Source organism: Crinia signifera, chromosome 8 (assembly GCF_055691185.1).
Source record: "Crinia signifera chromosome 8, ASM5569118v1, whole genome shotgun sequence".
Classification (NCBI taxonomy): Eukaryota; Metazoa; Chordata; class Amphibia; order Anura; family Myobatrachidae; genus Crinia; species Crinia signifera.
Window position 1 is genome coordinate 36,645,983 of NC_139224.1, and position 22,161 is coordinate 36,668,143.

Below are 22,161 nucleotides of genomic sequence, written 5' to 3' on the forward strand. Positions count from 1 at the left end.
TCCATATTTTGGAATAGTTTGTATTTGATTGAGGTATGTTGCGGACTGGACCCATGTGTGAACACATAATGCATTTATGTTGTATAAACACATCAAACACACGAAATACACACAAATATAATTTATTTGTCAATGAAACAAGGTTTTATCATTAATCAAAGTTTGTGTACTATCTCTGAATGTGAATGCTAACCAATCATTTTATTGAACATACAAGAAACTGTGCAAGCAGATAAATATTGGGACATTGACACAAATCTCATATTTTGGACTCTATACACCACCACAATGGATTTGAAATGAACCAAACAAGATGTGATTTAACTGCAGACCTTCAGCTTTAATTTGAGGGTATTGACATCCAGATCAGGTGAACAGTGCAGGAATTACAACGGTTTCTATGCGTCTCCCACTTTTTGAAGGACCAAAAGTAATGGGACAAACGAAACAATCCTAAATCAAACTTTCCCTTATTAATACTCAATTACAGCCTGAAGGCTGGAACGCATATTAATCACCAGACGCTGGGTTTAATCCATGGTGATGCTCTGCCAGGCCTATACTGCAAATGTCTTCAGTTCCTGCTTGAACTTGGGGCATTTTCCCTTCAGTTTTGTCTTCATCAAGTAAATGCATGCTCAATCGGACTCCGGTAAGGTGATGGACTTGGCCATTGCATAACATTCCACTTATTTGTCTTTTTTTAGCAGTATGCTTCAGGTCATCTGCACTTTGAAGCTCAGTCCAATGAGTTCTGAAGAATTTGACTGAATATGAGCAGATAATATTTCCCGAAACACTTCAGAATTCATCCTGCTGCTTTTGTCAGCAGTCACATTATCAATAAATACAATGGAACCAGTTCCATTGGCAGCCATACATGCCCACACCGTGACACTACCACCACCATGCTTCACTGATGAGGTGGTATTTTTTGGATCATGAGCAGTTCCTTTCTTTCTCCATACTCTTCTCTTCCCATCACTCTGGTACAAGTTGATCTTTGTCTCATCTGTCCATAGGATGATGTTGTTCCAGAACTGTAAAGGCTTTTTTAGATGTTGTTTGGCAAACTCTTATCTGGTCTTCCTGTATTTGAGGCTCACCAATGGTTTTGCAGTTGTGGTGAATCCTCTATATTCAGTCTTTTGAAGTCTTCTCTTGATTGTTGACTTTGACACATATACACCTATCTACTGGAGAGTGTTCTTGATCTGGCCAACTGTTGTAAAGGGGCTTTTCTTAACCAGGGAAGCAATTCTCATCCACTACAGTTGCTTACTGTGGTCTTCCAGGTGTTGCTGAGCTCTCCGGTGCGTTCTATCTTTTTAAGAATGCTCCAAACAGTTGATTTGGCCACACCTAATGATTTTGCTATCTCTCCGATGGTCAGCCTAATGATGGCTTGCTTCACTGATAGTGACAGCCCTTTGGATCTCATATTGAGAATCGACAGCAACAAATTCCAAATGCAAGTGTCACACCTGGAATCAACTCCAGACCTTTTACCTGCTTAATTGTTGATGAAATAAGGGAATAGCCCACACCTGCCCATGAAATAGCTTTTGAGTCGATTGTCCCATTACCTTTGGTCCCTTAAAAAGTGGAGGCACATATAGAAACCGTTGTAATTCCTAGACCGTTCACCTGATTTGGTTGTAAATATTGTCAACATTAAAGCTGAATTTAAAGCACATCTTGTTTGGTTCATTTCAAATTCATTGTGGTGGTGTATAGAGCCCAAAATATAAGAATTGTGTCGATGTCTCAATATTTATGGACCGGATCATGTCCCCAGTAGTGCCAGTTACAGACCATGTCCCCAGTAGGTTTTTTAGCAAAAAAGAAACCTGTACGTTTTGGGAGACTGGTTTTCGGAATAATTTGAATAACGGATATTTGAATAAGGGATACAAAAAGTGACATTAGATATGAACAATGTAGTCAAGAAGGCAGACGGAGAGGGAGAAATGAAGATACTGTAAGATTCATAAAGGGCTTGAGCCCTAGACCAAAACAAGATCATCATACTGTAGGTGCATATTTTCTACTGAGGGAGTAGTTTTACCCAGCCAATGAAATATATGTACAGCAAACAAAGTATATTTCAATACAACACAGTCCAACATACTAGGTAATGTTGAGCCTATCCTAGTTACGCTTATACAATATATACTTTTTTTTTAACTGATATACAAAAATGGAGCATTGTTGCAATAAACTCATAACATTCTGCTAGCTAAAATACAATATGGGGTGCATACTCATGAACACTAGTGCAAACACCAGGATCCTTCCATGTCTGTTATACACTGGTGCACATCAAACAAGATTTTTAAATTGACAAGGCACACTATCAGGCTCCCACAGGGAAAAACACATTATTCTTATTTTGTATTTCCAGTCAGGTCCTTCAGTTAGTTCTCCTCTTGCTGCGTATGTAGGATCGCTAATACCTTGTCACTCTTAAGACCTGGTGGCACTGGAGTTGGGGCGGACCTAATTCGCCCCAACAAATGTGGCTATTATAGGTGAACATCTAGTTCCGCAGGTATTAGCCATCCTCATGCGTAAACAACAGAGTCAGAGTCAGAGTAGGACTCGCCATGGCCGTCCTAAACAGCAGTCACGACTAAGTTCACACCCAAAAACCATAACATTTGGGAGCTAGTGGAGACAGTGTATTTATTATTATTATTTATTAACAGTTTTTTATATAGCGCAGCATATTCCGTTGCGCTTTACAAAGGAGACGAGTGTAACAGCAGGACACCCGAGCAGCTCTTCACCTAGGATCCCTGTCACTTGCCTTTTTCAAAGGGCTGATTCAGAGTTCATTGCAAAGCAAATTTTCCTGTAATGGAAAAAAACATGTGCACTGCAGGTGGGGAAAATGTGACATATGCAGAGAGAGTTAGATTTGGGGGTTGAAACTGAAATCTAAATTGCTGTGTAAAAATAAAGCAGCCAGTAATTACCCTTCACAGAGACAAAACAACTCACCCAAATCTAAGGGGTATACACACATGGCAATTTCAGCTCTGTTTCTAAGCGACTGTCTTATCTACTAAGACCCTGGGGTTTTGCCTACAAGTATAGGCAAAACCCTGCTGAGCACCGATCGCTCAGCACACATCCCGGGTGAACCGAATGTTAGCCGAGCGATCTGTGCGTCTCAGCACCATCCCATTGCCCCATGTGTACGGATTTAACTCTCTCTGCACAGGTTACCCTTTGTCCCACTTGCAGTTAAAAAATTCTGCCCTACTCATTACGATTCAATAACAGCCATTTTGGAGGCTACTAGAATGATTATGGGTATGACAAAAGCCAGTACACCAAGTAGCTGCAGTCACACAAAAACATACTGTATCTGTTGCATCTGGCAGCCAAGAAAGGCAAGAGAGACTCCAAATAGCCCAGCAAGTCTCCACCTGCCTGGGAGATGGACACCTTTGATATAAAACTGTAACATTTCACATTTGTATACATGTTTCCAATACAGATAGACATTTCAAAATGGACAGTTTATTTTATGGTATGCAGGTCAAATACAAACAAAGGACATATTGTAGACAGATCCATAATTAAGCAGAGTTAGATTTTTAGAGAGAGATACAGGAATAATTCCCTTCTCAAACAGGCTTAGATGCAGTAATGTGCAATACGTCTTTGGATTATCTGGTATATGGCCTTTATTCAGATCTGATCGCAGTACAAATTTGTTTGGAAAATGGGCTAAACCATGTGCACTGCAGGTGGGGCAGATGTAACATGTGCAGAGAAAGTTACATTTGGGTGGGGTGTGTTGAAACTGAAATCTAAATTGCAGTGTAAAAATAATGCAGCCAGGATTTACCCTGCACAGAAACAAAATAACTCACACAAATCTAACTCTCTCTATACGTGTTACATCTGCCCCACCTGCAGTGCACATGATTTTGCCCATTTTCCAAACAAATTTGTACTGTAATCAGATCTGAATAAAGGCCTATGTGTAATACAAATATTTATGGATTAAACTTTGACTATACCAGAAAAATAAATTTATCAACAAACTCTCTCATATGCTTTGTGGTATTTGTGAAAGCGTATTACCCATTGTTCTGTTTGGAAAAATGTAACACTGATCGAGTAACCTGCATTGAAGCCTTATTAGCACAGATACTGTAAGGGATGAAACCAGTTATAGAACTGCGCCCATCCCTTCTGTACTTCCTTGTAAAATGCTGCAGGCAACGAATGTATTCAGTATTGTGAAGGCTGTTCTTTAGGATGATGTTTGTTCAGTGCTAAGGAATACACCAAGATATTTCTTACAGTTTAATTGTGAACCGAAATTATATCACATTAAAAGTGACGATGCCCAGTGTGTATGGACAGTGATGATCGCTGTCATCGCTGGGGGGAAAGCCGCTCAGTGCATACACCCTGAGCGGCTTTCCTCCTGCACGGCACGGTCAGCAGGGGGGGGGGGGGGGGGGGCGGGTGGCTTTGCATAGCGCAGTGCTATGCTGGTAATATAAGCAGATGAGCTGCTTTCCTGGTGATGATGCGGGAGCACGCATCACCGCTCATCGTCGTGCCATACACACTGGGAGGCTTTGGGAAGAAGCCGCTCAAAACACAAAGTTTAAGCGGCTTTCAGCTCAAAATTGCCCAGTGTGTATGGGCTTTAACACGTGAATATTTATGAAGTAAACAAATCGCTAAACTTCATGCAGACATGAAGCTACATTAAAAAGAGAAAATAAAAAAAGAAATAAAAAAAAAAAAAAAAGGATGGTGTAACACACAGTAAACATGAATTGACGTTAGCAGCTTCACTAATTCAGCATGGATGGCTAGTTATAGAAAATGTAGTCGCCATCCAGAGAGAAATAATAATAATAAATGCTCGTTGCAAAATTGTGCGTGCATCGCAAATAGCGATAAAGTCACTTGTCCATTCCCAAAAAGTGAACTGCGCTAGTCTAGGGCTTCCACTAATATGCAAAAGAACCAGACTGGAAGTGGTCATCATCATTAACCCAACCAACAAACCCATAAAACGCCATGTTTCCAACTCTCTTCCTGTCAATCATATTGGGACTTCTATGGAATGATTTGCTCACTGCAGCCGTACAAGGGAACACTGCACACCCGCAGTCTCGGTAATGGAATGGATTGCCAATTCTCGGATTAGTGATCCATGCTGAATTAGGCCCTTTGTGTTCATTTAGGTGCAACAATCCTGCTAGGCTAGTCTCGGGACAGAACAAAGGGTTCGATGTGCCGTTGCCACAGCGTGTCAGCTCCCGGCAGAAGCACCTGATCTCGCACTTCTCATGGGCTAGTTTCATCTCCGTGTTGGTAACATCTCTGTGCAACCAGTTTGCTGACTGTCGAGTATGGCAACAGACAAAACCAAATAGCTGGCTAAAGTCTGTAATAAAATGTACCACAGTGAACAAACTGATTCTCCACATTACCTGCGCTGCCAAGCTACAGATCGCTAAGGCTTGGAAAAACCCTACTCCCCCAACTCACCAAGAACTACTAAACTGAATCTGGTTTGTCGCCAAAATGGAGTACATAACCAGCCTCCAAAATAACACAGTGGAGAAGTTCCACAAAACATGGGAGCCCTGGTACTCCTCAAGAAACATCCCCATTCCGGGACTTGCTTAAGCTCACCTACACCCGTACCAACCCACCCTGACTATTACACCTCCTTAGGGTTTCTTACCTCCCATAATCCCACCCTACTCCCACCCCTCCCCACCTTCAAACCTCGCTCTTTTCTTTCACTCCCCCCAACGTCCCCTCTACACACTCTCTCTCTCCCCCCCCCACTCTTCCCCCCCCCCCCCGCTTTCCCCCCACCATCTCCAAACACCTTTCTACTCCATGCTCCGCCATGCGTCCGCACTCCTCTTCAACACCCCAACCGCACCCGATCTTCTTCTACCCTTTCCCCCATGCTTCCCCACCCCTCTCTTTGTTTACTCCAGTACATCTTCCCCAAGGACCATGTTCGACATCGGCTCTGTTATATTACCCCCTATTACTCATTTGGTCCCTTGCTAAATCTGTAACCAATGTACGATGTACTTGTTAATGTTTTGGTTTCCAATCTTCAATAAAATATTTGAACAATAAAATGTACCACAGTGAGTAGGATATGGTCATTAAGGTCGAAATGCATTGGGTCGACCAATGGAAGTTGACCTGAAATAGGTCGACATGGCTTAGACTGACAGGGTTGGAAGTCCGACATGAGCATTAGGTCGACAGTGAAAAGGTCAACATAAGTTTTTTTTTTTTTTTTTTTTACATGTGCCGACAGGTAGTATTTTATGCCCGACCATCCACTAGAATAGAATATTGGCCCTTATTCTAGTTTAATCGGACGGATGCGTATTTCGGACAGGAACCGAGTGTTCTTAGCCCCGCCTACTGTACGGATCGCTCACACCAACTGAATTCTGTAAGAGGCCGACCGAAAAGACCGCGAGTAGATGTTTCATGTGAACAACTCCCCCATCTGCAGGAACCTCCCCCATCCTCCGATGGTCGTCGACCATCGAATGCTGGACCGAGTGCTCTAGACCACACGGGATATGGGTGGCCAGCTGACATCCGGCTAGGTCAGCTGCCCGCCCCCCATACGTGCATCAAGGCCGCATTACCATACGTACGCCCAGCGTTTTCATGGGAACCCCCATGAAACGCGGGGTGTATGCATATGTTAATGAGCCCAGTCAGCCCTTCACGCCCCTCTCCACCCCCTGCTCGGATGGTTCCGTACAATCATTTTCTGCATTGAACTCACGGCGTGCTCGTACGTTTGAGGCGTTCGCACATGGACAGATACGCCGCCGCACATGCGCAAACACCAACCGTCGGCCGTCAGTCCGCATTTGGAGCCAAATCAGAATAAGGGCCATTGTGCCTGAAGCATGATGAGCACAGCAAGCCACACGAGGGGGACGCAGCACACGGTGTCAACATAGACATTTGGGACTAAAACTCATGTCGACCTTTTGACTGTCAACCTTGCCATTGTTGACCTTTCAACCCTGTTGACATATTTCAGCTGTCGACCTTAGGCCTGTCCATCTTCAGTAATTGAACCAATGCCTGTCGACCTAAATTGGTCCGAAACCAATAACCCATACCCGAGTAGGGTTACCATTATCTTGAAAGCTTATTTAAGGGAAGAGGAATATAGGAAGGGTGTCAGCCTGGTGCCTAGGTCTAATTACCATACAGCTTTAGTTCCGAAGTTTACAAGAGACATGAGGACAATGCGGGCGAGTCCAAAATTTGACTTTGATTTATTTTTCCCATTATCACCATGGAAGTGCCTATAAAGGACTGCAGCAGCAACAACAATAACAAAGGATCCTGCTTCACCACACAACATACAAATAATAAGGATCTTGTATGAAGAGCTCTGTTAAAAAAAAAAAAAAAGGGTTTGGAGAAGTCTCCGCCTCTTGTTTTCCATAATAAACAGAGGAAAGCACTGCGACGCCCGGCTAATTATTGCCTCACTTCCCACATGGTACATTCCACAGGCACATCTGACGCAGAGGCAGGCGTCTCATCTGTTACTGGAAGAAAGTTCTGTCACTGAACTTCCAGAAATTGTTTCCAAAGAGAATGTGGAAAATGTAAGGCATGTTATTCACGCCACAGGACTGAACAATGCGGAGCTCAGAAGTCATGTACAATTTACAGACCATTTCTAATAGCAGAATGTTTCACCGACATAGGACACACACACACACACACACAGATACAAGGCAGACACACGGAACAGCACTGACTGAAAGGAAGATTCCATATTATACAGTAAGGGGATAAAAGCCGCAAGCAATCAGCACCCTATCCAAAAGGGACAGCTACTGAAACAACAGAGATGATTAGATGTAACGCTCACTGCCAGCCATGGCAAGGTGCACTGGAAGGAGCCCTGGGCAATACCTGACTGAATGGCATCCTATGTGAGCGGGGATTTGGTCCAATAGGAAAGGACACTTTTGAACAACCAATCTACACTCTTTATGCAGATATAGAACATGCATGTAACGAGCCAAGGCTGTTCCGCAGCACATACTATAGTGCTTATTCTTAGGTCTGAAGGGAATGAACTCCCAGAGTAGCCAACAGCAGAGGGTAGAGTCAGAGAACCACAGCTGTGCAGCCACAGGCCACGTCTATGGTGACAGAGGAGAGTGGAAGGGAGTAGGCCGCAAAGGAAACTTGTGCCCAACAGCAGGCAAAGCCTTCAATCCACATAAGAAGAGTGATCATGCAGGGAAATGTTAGGGTTGGGGGGGGGGGGCAGCGGGAGAGTAAGTATTCTTATCTTACCTCTGGCAGGATTCCCTCCATCGGCATGCCGCCATTCTGTATGCCAACATCCGTATGTATCCCTATCCCCTCATGGTCAACACACAGTCCTGGTACTAAGGATATCCTTAGTCAGTTGATTTAATGAAGCGCTAAAGTAGCGATACTCCTAATGTCTGGACACTGATCTAGATCAAGGGTAGGCATTGTTTTACTCTTTGGGTGACATTAAAAGCCACAAATGTTTCCCAGAGTGCTCCCTTATTACAACATACAGGCCTACAAACCTTCACAAAAGTAATTATTATTATTTTATTTATAAGGCGCCACAAGTGTTTCGCAGCGCCGTACAAAGGAACAGCACAGGTAGACAAAACTTAGAATTACACTGAATAAATAACAAAAATAGAGTACAGGTAAAGAGCGCCACATACACATTACAGCTTAAATAGAAGTAGTGAGGACTTGATCAACATACTACTAGAGGCTTGAGGCCAATGATGGAGATGAGTATATGCGGACAAAGATGGTCACTGAGTATGGGAGAGCTGTGAGTGAAATGTAAAGAGAAGAGGGCCCTGCTCTCAGGAGCTTCCAATCTAGTAGGAAGGGGAGACAGACAGATTACATGAGGTGCAAGCAAGTGGGCGGTGGCTTGATAGCAGGATGTAAGCAGGCAGGGGGTCGGAGAAGCAGCTTCAGGACTACTTTATGCAGTGGAAGGGTACGCTTTGATGAATATGAGAGTTTTCAGTGCCTGTTTGAAGCTTTACAAGGTCAGGGGAGAGTCTAATGAGTGTGTTCCACTGAAGGGGTGCAGCACGAGCAAAGTCCTGAACTCTAGCATGGGAAGCAGTGATCAGGGTGGAGGAGAGACAACCATAGAGGGCGGGAGGGTGTATGAATGGTGATGAGGTTAGAGAATTGATGGGTACTAAAATATCAGAGGCCTCTCTGCCCTTCATTTCTGGATCCAAATTTGCTCAAAGTACAGTAGGTTAATAATGCTTCAGCATTTGTACAGTTATCAGTACTGGGTCTATGCACTAAAGCTGGGTACACATATGTACAATTTCATTTTTCTTGCGACCGTTCGATCGACCGAATACACGTTCGGCCGTCCAAAACATACGACCGATCTGCGCGTACACATATGTACAATTTTACTTGCGACATCCGATGTACTCCCGTCCAAACAATCGCAAGAAAAAGATTGTACCACCGTACACACTCTCCCGATCTGGCTATTCGCACGATAAAAATGTACACAACATTATCATAATTTATCTGTACTTATTATAGATATCATCGAGATTTCAGATGTCAGTGCAGAGGGGGAGAAGAACACACCATCACCTGACACGTCCAGCGACGAAAGCACAATGCAAGAAAACATGACACAAGTCCATAAATGTCTACAAGAACTAAGCGGAAAAGTCCATACCGTAGCCCAAAAAATTTCAAAAATCCAAAAAGGCGTAGCAGTAGTACACTCTTTATACGAAAAAATTTATAACGGTTTGCATTATAAAGTCAAAAAATAGTTTGTGTACTTTATTTAACATTTTTTCTCCTTGGTTATTTGGAGGCCAGCAGCATGCACCTTAAAATGGTGTTCCCATGTGATGCGTTGCTGCCGTGGGACCGCTTTCCACTACATACACCACCATGTTCTAATGTGTTTGATGTTTTTTGGGTGGGTGGGCGTTCCTGCTACACCTTCACGTGGCACTTATGTCATGGCAAGCAGTCTCACGGCAGCAATGCATCACATGTGAGCAGGCCGGGATGTTCCCATGTGATGCGTTGCTGCCGTGGGACCGCTTTCCACTACATACACCACCATGTTCCAATGTGTTTGATGTTTTTTGGGTGGGTGGGCGTTCCTGCTACACCTTCACGTGGCACTTATGTCATGGCAAGCACCTGTATGTGACACTCTGTTCAGGTCCGACCACCGTTTTACCTCAAATAAACAAAGTGTTCACAGTATTTTTTGTCAGTGTTTCTTAATAAATGTTAAGTGTTTATGCAGAACAATGAACATCACATATCTATCTATCTATCTTCTATAACTATATCTGTCAGGAATGCACACACAACGATTATTTATTTCAAAAGGAATGCACACACAACGAATATTCTTTAACAGCATGGCGCGGAAAGTACGGGGGAGAAGACTTCCTGTTGTTTACATGCTGCGCCAATGTCGTTCACAAATATATCCCGATGGCTCTGCAACACAGCCAATGCCAAATATATTTAGAGATATATCGGCGCATCGTGCTGTGTGTACAGTTGATCTGCTCACCACCCATACAGCCATTCTGGGAGCCGCGGGTGATTAACAGTTCAGTGGGCGGGTGCATGTAAATGCACACGCCCACTTGTGAGGTCAGTTCCGACTGATTGGGCAGTGTGAATGGAGCACTGTGAATGGAGCACACGCTGTCCAATCTGTGTAGAGATATATCTGCAGATATATCTATCAGTGTGCACCCAGCTTAACCTTACTCAGGCTGCCTGTTACAGGGCGGCTTACAAGGCCAAGGAACCATGCCTCATGATGTAATCCATGGACTGGCAGCTCCCGGAAAATGGGGGTAACACGCCCCAGTTTCTGGAACACTGGCCGCCCCTGGCCCTCCCCATGAACGCTTCTGCCTGTCAATTATTTTTACAATGCGATCACAGGACCCATCCTGCAAGTGTGCGATTTCATCAGAAAACTGTGCTGGGATCTGTAGTGAATTAAGGCCTTAGTACATAGACCCCTGACTGTGGTGAGGTCACAGAAAAATAAAAAAACTTTATGGATTTGTAATGCAATAATAAAAATGTACTACAACAAAGAATCTGACACAGGCACCCCTGGAATATCACACACACCAACACAACTACTGTAAAAGAGACAAAATAGCATGAAAGGTTCAAAAAGTCAGACAAGCCTTTTTACACATTTCTTTCAAATATCAACTTTTCATTTCAAAAACTAAAAAAATTGTCAGAAAAGTGCTCTGTGCTACAAAAAGTCCCCATTTAGTGGGGAAAAAAATATATATTAATTGCGTGTTTTAGGAGACATAGCTGAACTCATTCATTATCAAGTATGGCAAATGAGGAATTCCAAACAGATCTTTTTTCATTAGGCGTACATATTAAAATGAGATTGCTACGGTCATTTCCAACTGTATACCTTCCACAGACAGCAAAAAAAATAGCTATGAAGAAAAAGCCTTTAAATGCTTATTTAGCATTATGAAGCAATATATATATATTTTTAAATGTGGGGTTCATTTACCAAAGAGTGATAAAACTAGTCGTGAAAGGTAATACTCATCTTGTATGATAAAGGGTGCTCCAGCCAATCAGCTCCTAACTGTCATGGGTTTGAAAAATTGAGATTTGATTGGCTGAAGCACCATGTGTTATCACTCCCTGATAAATGGGCTCCTGAGTGTCAGACATAAGGCTCCTTATTTTACTCAGTAATAGAAGGACTAGAAAACATCTTATTAGACAGATAAACCAAAATAACCCTGTGACATCACCATGGAATCCATTTAATGTCAACAAAAAGCAATTATATGGAAGATCTGTATCTGGTCACTCATGACAATATCTATCATCAACTAAAACCAATGGTAATTGCAAGTTATTACTGGGAAAAAAATCATCCTGGCTCGCACTGCCCGCGGAAACTCTCCAAGAGCTATCATTCTAACAGGACGCAAAAAATCTCTTACATTTATACTGGACATTTACACACTGCAAACTACAGCCACCTTTTCACTGTGCGTCTTACACTAAGTGGAAGAAGTTCATTGCAATGTGTCAGACATAACTCGAGTGTCCGGTTGTGCACATTACTGCTCATCGCTGGGATATCTTTTTCCAATCTATGTACCTCTATGTGGCAGAAGATAGAATGAGTGAGCACAATTATCACCTTTCGATGCTTGCTGCCAGTCTTTGCATGCATGTCAGTGTCCAGTAACAGCTTATGCATTAAGGTGTTACTGGCAATGAACGGCTTTTGCAGTTCCGTCCTTTGCGATAATGGGACTTTTGGACCCAGAGTCCTATCTGAGCATGAGTCTAATGATGCCCATGCTGATGGGGACGGACCCCTCACAGCAGGACTCCGTGATAGAAGCCCGATCCGAAGGTGCCATTGCCCACCGCATCCAAGCCTCGAACTATATCGCGTTCCGGGCTTGGTGCATATGTGGACCACAGCCAAACCCCCCGAGAAAAACTGAATTTTTATGAGGTTTGGACACATTTTTGACTGTCATGTAACTGCCCTAATACACAGAGATAGCAGTTGCATGTAGAGTGGACTTTTTAGCCCCACAGGCATAACCAAAGTTTTTAATACAGGTTGAGTATCCCTTTTCCGAAAAGCTCGGGACATTCATTCGCAGCCCATACATACAAACACGCCGTGCGTATTGGCATTCGCAGCTTTGCGAATCAACCATCAGTGCCCAATTAGGAAATACACCTATGATGCCAAATGCGGGAGACCGGGCCGTATGCACAGTGCGTTGAACTGTGCAGTCACTGGAGCTTGTTAATGCTGCTGGGAGACCAACACGATGACACATCCTTGCTGTTACTAACACGTATAGGGAGTGGCATGAAAGTGATGTCAATCAGTCCAACACGTAGCTTGTTGTCCGGTGTGCCATAAAGGCTGAACGATAGGCACCAAATCGCTAGCAACATTGTTAGGTTTGATGTGCGGCACGTCAACCATGATGGCGACACATGCGACCGTGTGGACACGCATGTTGAGCATACACACTGAGCGATGTAAGTGATATGTCGTTGGCAAATAGGCCTGACATCATACCAGTGTGTACCCAGCTTAAGCATTACACGAGTGATCAGTTCTAGAATTAAAGCAGTGAAATACTGTAGGATATGGGACAGAACTTCATGTAAATATGGGAGTTTGTAACAAGCGACCTTAACTAGTGGTGAAGGCAGTAACCGGAAATGTGTAATGTTGGTCTGATGTAATTATGGGGGATATAGGTTATTGGTGGCCACTAATTGAAATATCGCCTTAGAATGTACACAGGCGTGAATGAACAGAAACTTTTTTAAACGTAAGCTGGGTACACCCCAGACAGCTCTGCAAATGATACACTATCGCTCAGGATTTCCCTTTATCTCCCAGACAAACTATACTGTGCATAGACTCTGGGGGTTATGCTGGTCCGTTCACAAGGACCGTATGTTCACAAGGAGATGGATGTTTTGTGTATGCGCAGCCGCATTTCTGCGTATGTTTATAAGCCAGGTGCGCGCAACTACAGCTAACAGACTGTTTGCTGGGTTCACATATCCAATGCTGCGGCCGGGGGGCGTGGGCAGATAGTCACGCCCATGGGAACACCCAGCATTTCATAGGTGCTGGGGGAGGGCAGCCGACATCACCGGATGTCAGCTGCCCACCCACTTCCTTCTGAATGCCCACGCACATCTAAGGTTACCTCAGAGTAACATTAGATGTGCGTGTGCCTTCCACATCATTTGATGGTCGGTGACCATCGAATGATGTGGATGTTCCCCCCACAGCCTGCGAATGGATGTTAAACATCCAGTCGCAGCCCATACATATGAACAAGGCGTGCGAGGGGGGGGTGTGCGTATTAGCATTCGCAGCCTTGCGAATCAACCAGAATAAGGACCTCCGAGTGATTTAAAAAAAAGATATTTCCATGGTCACAAACCGTAGTATGCGGTCATATCCTTAGACACGTAGTATGCGGTCATATCCTTAGACACATAGTATGCGGTCATATCCTTAGACACATAGTATGCGGTCATATCCTTAGACACATAGTATGCGGTCATATCCTTAGACACATAGTATGCGGTCATATCCTTAGACACATAGTATGCGGTCATATCCTTAGACACATAGTATGCGGTCATATCCTTAGACACATAGTATGCGGTCATATCCTTAGACACATAGTATGCGGTCATATCCTTAGACACATAGTATGCGGTCATATCCTTAGACACATAGTATGCGGTCATATCCTTAGACACATAGTATGCGGTCATATCCTTAGACACATAGTATGCGGTATCTTCAGTTTGACCTGCATTTACAGATGACACAGGATGTCACTAACAACTCTGCGTGTATATTTAACAATATATTGGCCGAATCAGCTCCGTTCCAACGGGTCCGAATTCGGCCCAGTTTTCGATGGTGGGGAGGGGTCTGCATATGCGCAAATGGGATGCAGTCAAAATCACGATGGTCAAAATACCGAGAGCTATTGACAGGCAGTCAAAATCCCGACATGGTCAAAATCCCGACATATAGAATGTAGACAGGTGAAAAAGTCAACATGAGTTTCGGTTGACAGGTCGACATGGGTTTTTTCACTGTTTTTTGACCCGACATGTGCCGACAAACGGTATTTCATGCCCTACCATCCACTAGGGCATGGTGGGAGAATAAAATAGTCTGCCGAGTGCAGCAAGGCACCGTGCCCGAAGCATTGCGAGTGATGCGAGGGGCTGCGGTTGACTTCCAACTGTGTCCATGTCGACTGTGTTGACATTGGGGTCGTCCGAAACTCATGTTGACTTTTTCACCTGTCCACATTCTATATGTCAGTATTTTAAATGTCGGTATTTTGACCGTCTGTATTTTAAATGTCGGTATTTTGACCGTCGGGATGTCATACCGAATCCGTACAAATAACAGTTTTTATGGGCGTCAGCTGTGGAACACGCAGCACACGAAAATGTTATGAGTGATTGTTATTGTGCATATCGTTTAATATGTTGCCCAGTGTGTACGCACCTTTACAGCAAAAGTACATTTGTACTTTTATTCATGTAAGCATTGACACACTTAAGTCAGTGCAGTGTGCCACTGGAAGGGTACAGGGAAAGCATACCCCAGTGGCACAAGGAAATATTGCATACTGGAATACATTTACAGGTGCAGCAGCACATCACTCTGAATAGGATTACCCCCTAAAGATTATCACCCATCTGTTAATAGAAGAGCAAATAATACAAACATGACAGTTCATTTACACGTACCACATATATAAAATGTATTGACATTTACATAACTGGAGGAGCAATAAAAAGAACAAAAATAATGAAGTGTCTTTTCACGGTTTCGTCACGGTTACCGTTTGTTAAGCTACCTACTTTGCATAGTTCACAGCCCTTACTTTTCCCATAAATGCCTGGCCTGAAACTCAGGCCCCTGCCATGCAAATCACAAGCCATATGAATAGAGAAAACAAATGCAAATGCCCAGGCATGTATAATGGAAGTGTCAGATCTTGTGTGATAACATTGTATGACACCAATAGGTCATGTGTGAGCTTAATGTTGCGGCTTGTACAGAACATGTTGCAAGAGTTTTACAGCAGGATTTCCCAAACTTTAAAAGGCAGCCTCTAACGCTTCAGGATTTAAGGATATCCATACCTGAGCAGATAGTTATATCGAAATAATGAAGTCACCTGTACTTCAGCATGGATTTCCTTAAAACGTGGACTTAGTTTGCCATTTGAACTGAGTTTAGGAAACACTGGGTTAAGGAGTCATTTTCATAAGGGGGTAAGGGGGTGGGGGTACTGCCAGATCTCACCAGGACCATGGGAAAAAGCTCTATTACACCAAGCTTTGTTCACAGACCTCCTACTGGCGATTCGCCCTGCAGACCCTTCTCTCCATACGTACATACATACTCACATGGACAGACAATATGCACCTAGGACTTACCAGGACATGCAGCACAGACACAAATACAAACAACTCCTCTCTAACTTCCTTCAATCACAGCCAAAGCTCCCAACAGCAGCAGCAGCAGCCCTCCCCCACATGGGAGAGACAGGAGAGGGATTGCTACTGCCGCCTCCTCCTCCCCCAGTGACATGTGAAAACCTCAGGCAGCCTTTACCTTCAGACTCCAGGCTGCTGTGTAACCCTCTCCTGGCCAGCTGACCTCTAGTCTAGACAGCTAGGACACCCAACACATGCTTCACCTGGCTGCAGGTACTTACCATGGATCTAGGGAGGTTCCTGGCTGAGTCACCAGGCACGGCACATGCCTGCGAGTAGTGGAATATGAAATATAAGAGACATATTGCAGGATGAAGGACAAAAACTAAACTGACCCATATGGAATTCAGTCCAGCAGTGCAGTCACTATTAGTAACATTGCACTGACATACCTACAGTAGGTGCAAATCACTGGATTATGGAACACACCAGGAGAAGCTTCAGGACTACAATCAGTAGCACTAAGCAGGGTGCAGGCGATTATAGGAGAGAAAGTTCAGGATTTTCTAGCCTTGGAACTACACTAGTGGAAATTCCCAGCCCTGGCTTTGTATTATATAAAAAGCCAAGAGGGAAGGCTGGGACAGTATGTATAACATGCAATAATAATATTATTGTGTCCAATGACATGGGCATGCTGTACAGATGGCTACAACACAACAAAGGATTAGATGCAGACTGTGTGTCACCAGCTGTACACAAACACAGACAGAACAGTGGCAGGCATGGACTGTACAACACACAATGACTAGGTCACACTGCACATGTACACACAATGCAGAATAACCAATAATATACACACTACATAACTAATACTGCACACACACACACACACAATGACAAACTGCACAGTGTATGTGTGTTTGTACAGACAATACACACAATGATTAATTCACACAATGCATAATAACTAATACAGTACACACTACTTAACTAATACTACACACATAATGACAAACTGCAGTGTATGCATACACAGTACACATAACACTGACTAATACTGTACACAGCATACTGTATGTACACACACAACCACTAATACTGCACACAAAACATAACTAATACTGCACACAGAATACTGTATGTACACACAATGCATAATAATACTGTACACACTACATAACTAATACCACACACATACACACAATATGTAATCCTGCACAAATATACAATGACTCATACTGCAGAATGTACACACAATAAACCATAACTAATACTGCACACTGTATACACAACACATAACTAGTACTGCCCACACACATACACACACTACACAATAAGGGCGGGTTGTATACAGAAATGACACACATAGGCAGCACACACGCTACCCTCTGCCCAGCAATCATTACTCACCAGAGCAGCAACTTTATGTGAATCCAACCTGCCTGAGCCTGTAATAGAGTGATGTCCCGGGGGGACCCAATTCTGGCTGGTGATCCAGGGAGGATCTGGGGATCCACAAGGCTGGCAATCCAGAGATGATTACACGTATGACCCCAGGCAGCGATACTGGCAGGGGGGCAGGTTCCTGCTGGGTGTAAGAGATGAATGGCAGCAAGGGACCCCGACAGCGGCGGGCAGGGGGTCCTGGCTGAGTTGCGGTGCGCCCCGGTGGGTCGCTGGGTGCGGGGCGGCAGGGGGGCCCCGGGAAGCTCCACTCCGCAGCGGCAGCAGCTGAGCAGCAGGAATGTGCGGAATGATGGAATTCTCTTCCTGGCAGGTGGGCAGCTCGCTCAGCGTTCATTGGTGGAGAGCCCGGTGAGGTCAGCCTACATTAGCATAATACAGAGTGACGTCACGCACTAGGCTGCGGCAGGTAGCAGACACAGAGCACGGCAGCAACGAAGCAGATTATAATACGGTGCCTGATATAGAGGATGACACAGCGGCGGCCTGACTGCTAATACTGTGCACGTACAGATCCATACACATCCGCAATGTCACAACACTGTGTTGTCATCATTGTCAGCATCCCTCCTTCGTGCAAGGGGCCGGCTCTCCCTCATTCATACATTACTGACCACTGTGCATGATAAAACTTTTTTTTCCTGCGGTTTATTTATGTATATAACGGCAAGTAATTACCATAATCTGTATGACGCGGGACCGCAGCAGGGACCCTATTCTAGTTCACTCTTTCTGACAAAACTATGTGCACTGCAGGTGGGGCAGATGTTACTTGTGTAGAGAGAATTAGATTTGGGTGGGGTTTTACTTCAAAGTGAGATCTATATTGCAGTGTAAAAATAAATCAGCCAGTATTTACCCTGCACAGAAACAAAATCTGAAGATGGCATTAGGCCGCTGGGGGATTCATATTGCAAATTTCGACAGGAGAGGGTTAGCCCAGAACCCTCACCAAGAATGGCCATCGCCATGCCTGGTATGTGGGACCAGGCATATGCCGAAGCTTCGACACCACACTATGTATATTGCAGGGACCCTCCTGTACTTCTTGATACATTTGTCCAATATAATGCAATGCTATTCTGGGTACTATTACCCTTTTCACATCGCAAATACCGGGTCGCACCTGCGATTTGGGCACGGGTCCGCCCCAACAGCGACACAGCATTTTTGAGGTGAAGCTCCCCTCAGCGGGCCAGCAATAAGTAAGCAGGTCGCTGACGACCTGGGGTTACCAGATTACACTGCCCAGCAACCCAGGTAAAACCCTGCAGAAAGCCGTTTTGCTGGACCCAGGTTTTTCCAAATGCCAATTTCATACGGCACAGAGACCCAGGTCGACCCAGCAACAACGCAGTTCAGGCCTGAGTTACTTGTACCGCGGGAAAGTGTACTAATCGGATGGTATCAGGATCCTGGCTACCTGCAGCCTTACCCCCCCCCCCCTCCCCCCATAGCCCTTTCCCCTTAGTGCGTAACCCTAACCCTCCTCCACAGCCTATCCATACCCCCTTAATGCCTAACCCTAACGCTCCCTTCTTTTTGGCCTAACCATGACCCTCCCACCCCACAGCATATCACTGACCCACCCTCTAGTGCCTGAACCTAACCCTCCTCCTGACGACAGTTGGGATTTTCAGCTCCAGCATTGTTAGCGATGTCAAGATTCCGGCCCCAGTCTTTTGGCCAGTGTCAGGCAACGGTATTCTGACCAATGATGTGCTAACCGGATCCCGTACTGGAAAGACAGAGCTTCTATGTAAATATTTCGCTAAAAATTAATCCTATAAATTTAGTGGGGAAAATTCTGTTACACTACAGGGCCAATTTATCACCATCCGCATCCTCAGATGCAGATGTGCTGTGATTATATTGGCCCAATTATTATATAAGAACAGAGCTTGTGAGAGACCCTGTGATGCCAATCTGACTCCATTGCTGTCACAGTACCCACTGCTGGCACCTCCTCCCCATCACAATGACCCCCCCACCACTACTAATACTTACCAACACCCAGGGATCTGTACCCTGAAGGGTAGCGGGGCTCCCTGCTGCTGTGACCTCCATTGCTGTAAAATGAGCTGCCACTTTGTAGCATCACTCTACTGCATCAGGGGTCACCCGGGCAGCAGGGAGTTGCAAACTTGCGAATGGCTTGTGATCAGTAAACAGGCTGGATTTTATTGCTGGATGGCCTTGCGCAAGCATATGGATCATAGCACGCATGCGCAAGGCCAGGCATATACAGTATGGGCCTGATTCAGACCTGCTTGCTAAGCTGCATATATTAAGAGCCTAGAAAGCAGGATAATTATGCCCCGGTGATCGCAGGCCCAACTACCCCCCCCCCCCCAATACCCCTCGGAAGCGCCCGCACGGAGGAGAAATCATTCACAGCAGAAATGTAAGCTAGGACTTACTTTTCTGCTGCACAGTCTTCTCCGAATTGGGGGCGGGCGACGACGTCATGTGATGTCATCCACCGCCCCAAGCATTCCCTGGGGCCTCTCCAGCATTTCCGTTTTTGTGGGCACACCCATGAAAGGCCAGGTGTCCACCCCGGAACAACCCCTGCCTGTCAAACAGGCAGCAGGTGCCCCGGCGAATGAAAATATCGCCAATGGCGCTCACTCTGGGGAACTCACATGCAAATTTGGACCTGTGCGAGCAGTTTTGAATTGGCCCTTATATACACACTATGCAGTATATGGGCCCCAAGCCAAGCCAGTTTCCAGCACATGGCCATATGTCGCTCTTCAATCTGGCATTGATTATATTTTAAACTCTGAATGTAAAGCAACACATTATATTATTTGAAAATTGGCATGAATTATAAACTGGCGTATAACAACCAACCTGCATTAATAATATTCTCACACAAAAGCAGGAATCTCTGAGATCAAAGGCTGTAGGCAGCATCTCTTTACAAGTGTTTTACGCTGAACTGCAATAATGTAAACCAAACACCTGGATTAGATTCCTATTGCAGATGATAATGGGTGAACTCCAGACATATTCCTGAGGTAAATCTGATTGCGCTTTGGCACAGTTAATACATTTATATTGTCATCTTGTGCTATGCTTTTACTGGCATTTACAGCAGATCAAGGATACTTGAAAGGTATTTTTATTGTAATATTTTTGTTTTCCATTTTCTCTTTTATTATATGTCAAATATTTCCAGTCCATCCTTTCATCGTTTTTTTTCCCCGCTCTTTCTGCATTTTTTTTTTTTATTGTAACACAAAATCCTTTTGCGTCAAACAATAGAAAGCGGACAGAAAATACAAACGAAAGAGAAGGACAAAAAATAAATAAAACTGCTATGTGTTTCTTAGTAAGCAATACAGTATAAACTAACAGAACAAAAGGTTAAAGGGAAAAAAAATGCACAAGCTACATTATGCCAACACAAAGCAGTACAAAAAGACATTGGGCCCAATTCAGTTATTCATGAGAAACTAGCTTAAGTTTCTCATGAATAACTTAATTGGGTACACACTATGGCCCTTATTCTGATTCACTCGCAAAGGCAAATTCCGTCTCAAATGGACAAAACCATGTGCACTGCAGGTGGGGCAAATGTTACTTGTGCAGAGAGAGTTAGATTTGGGTGGGATTTTACGTCAAAGTGAGATCTATTATTGCAGTGTAAAAATAAAGCAGCCAGTATTTACCCTGCACAGAAACAAAATAACCCACCCAAATCTAACTCTCTCTGCACATGTTGCATCTGCCCCCCTGCAGTGCACATGGTTTTGTCCATTTGAGAAAGATTTTGCCTTTACGAGTGAACCAGAATGAGGGCCTATACGCTATGGTTAACAAATTATATCATTAATAATTTAGTCAGAACTCCCGTGCAAAAGATTCAGACTTGTTCACTAGGCTGCATGTAATCGCAGACAAGCGAACAGATAAACGCTGCCCTATGCCAGGCCAAATTACCCCCCAGCCGCGCGAATCTCCTCAGTAACATGTGAGGCGATCTGTATGGCCACGCATCCCCTCGCTCACCATCAAATGATTTTTACAGCCTTCGGTCTGAAAAGTAAGTCAATACTTTTCCGATGGCCGCTGTACTCGGAATTCGGGGTGGTCGCTGACATCATGTGACATCAGCCGTCGCCCAAAGCAGGCATCACCATGCCTGCGTTACCAAGGGAAAGTGCATACAAATGGAACAATATTGCTAATGATATTGTTCAGTGACATCACCGGCTCCCGCTGAGCATACAGTTTTATTACAATATAATCAAAATGTCTCTTCATGTTCAGACAACAGGGGGAAGCCATTAATGACTCACGGGAGCATGCGTCGTTGGTGATATAGTGCGTACACACTAGACGATGTGCATGATAATATCATTACCAATACTGTTATCATGCATACTGTTTAAAAAAATTGCATTGTATATTCGCCTGAGGCACAGCGAGGGCGGTGCCGGTGGAGCACAAGCTCCGGGCGCCAGAAGCTATCAGGGCGCCGGAGCTGTGCGGGCACCGCCAGCTCGCCCGCTCCCCTGCAATCTCGTCCGTCTCCCCCGCTATCTCCCGGCTCCCCACTGTGTCCGG

The 22,161-nt window shown here is 44.5% G+C and overlaps 1 protein-coding gene across 2 annotated transcripts in view; it reads right to left on the bottom strand.

Moving 5' to 3' along the window:
- Positions 1–17,665, bottom strand: part of VGLL4 (vestigial like family member 4) — a 103,129-nt gene extending 85,464 nt beyond the window's left edge. Inside the window, exon 1 of one of the 2 annotated variants that reach the window (XM_083156157.1) lies at positions 17,533–17,665. Coding sequence is in view for 1 of the 2 variants with exons in the window: in XM_083156155.1 (XP_083012281.1) it covers positions 16,120–16,127 (8 nt within the window). In the remaining variant the exon portion in view is untranslated. Of the gene's footprint in view, positions 1–16,119; positions 16,248–17,532 lie in introns of those variants that run through there. The other variant, XM_083156155.1, reaches the window with a different exon arrangement.
- Between the last annotated feature and the right edge of the window lie 4,496 nt (positions 17,666–22,161).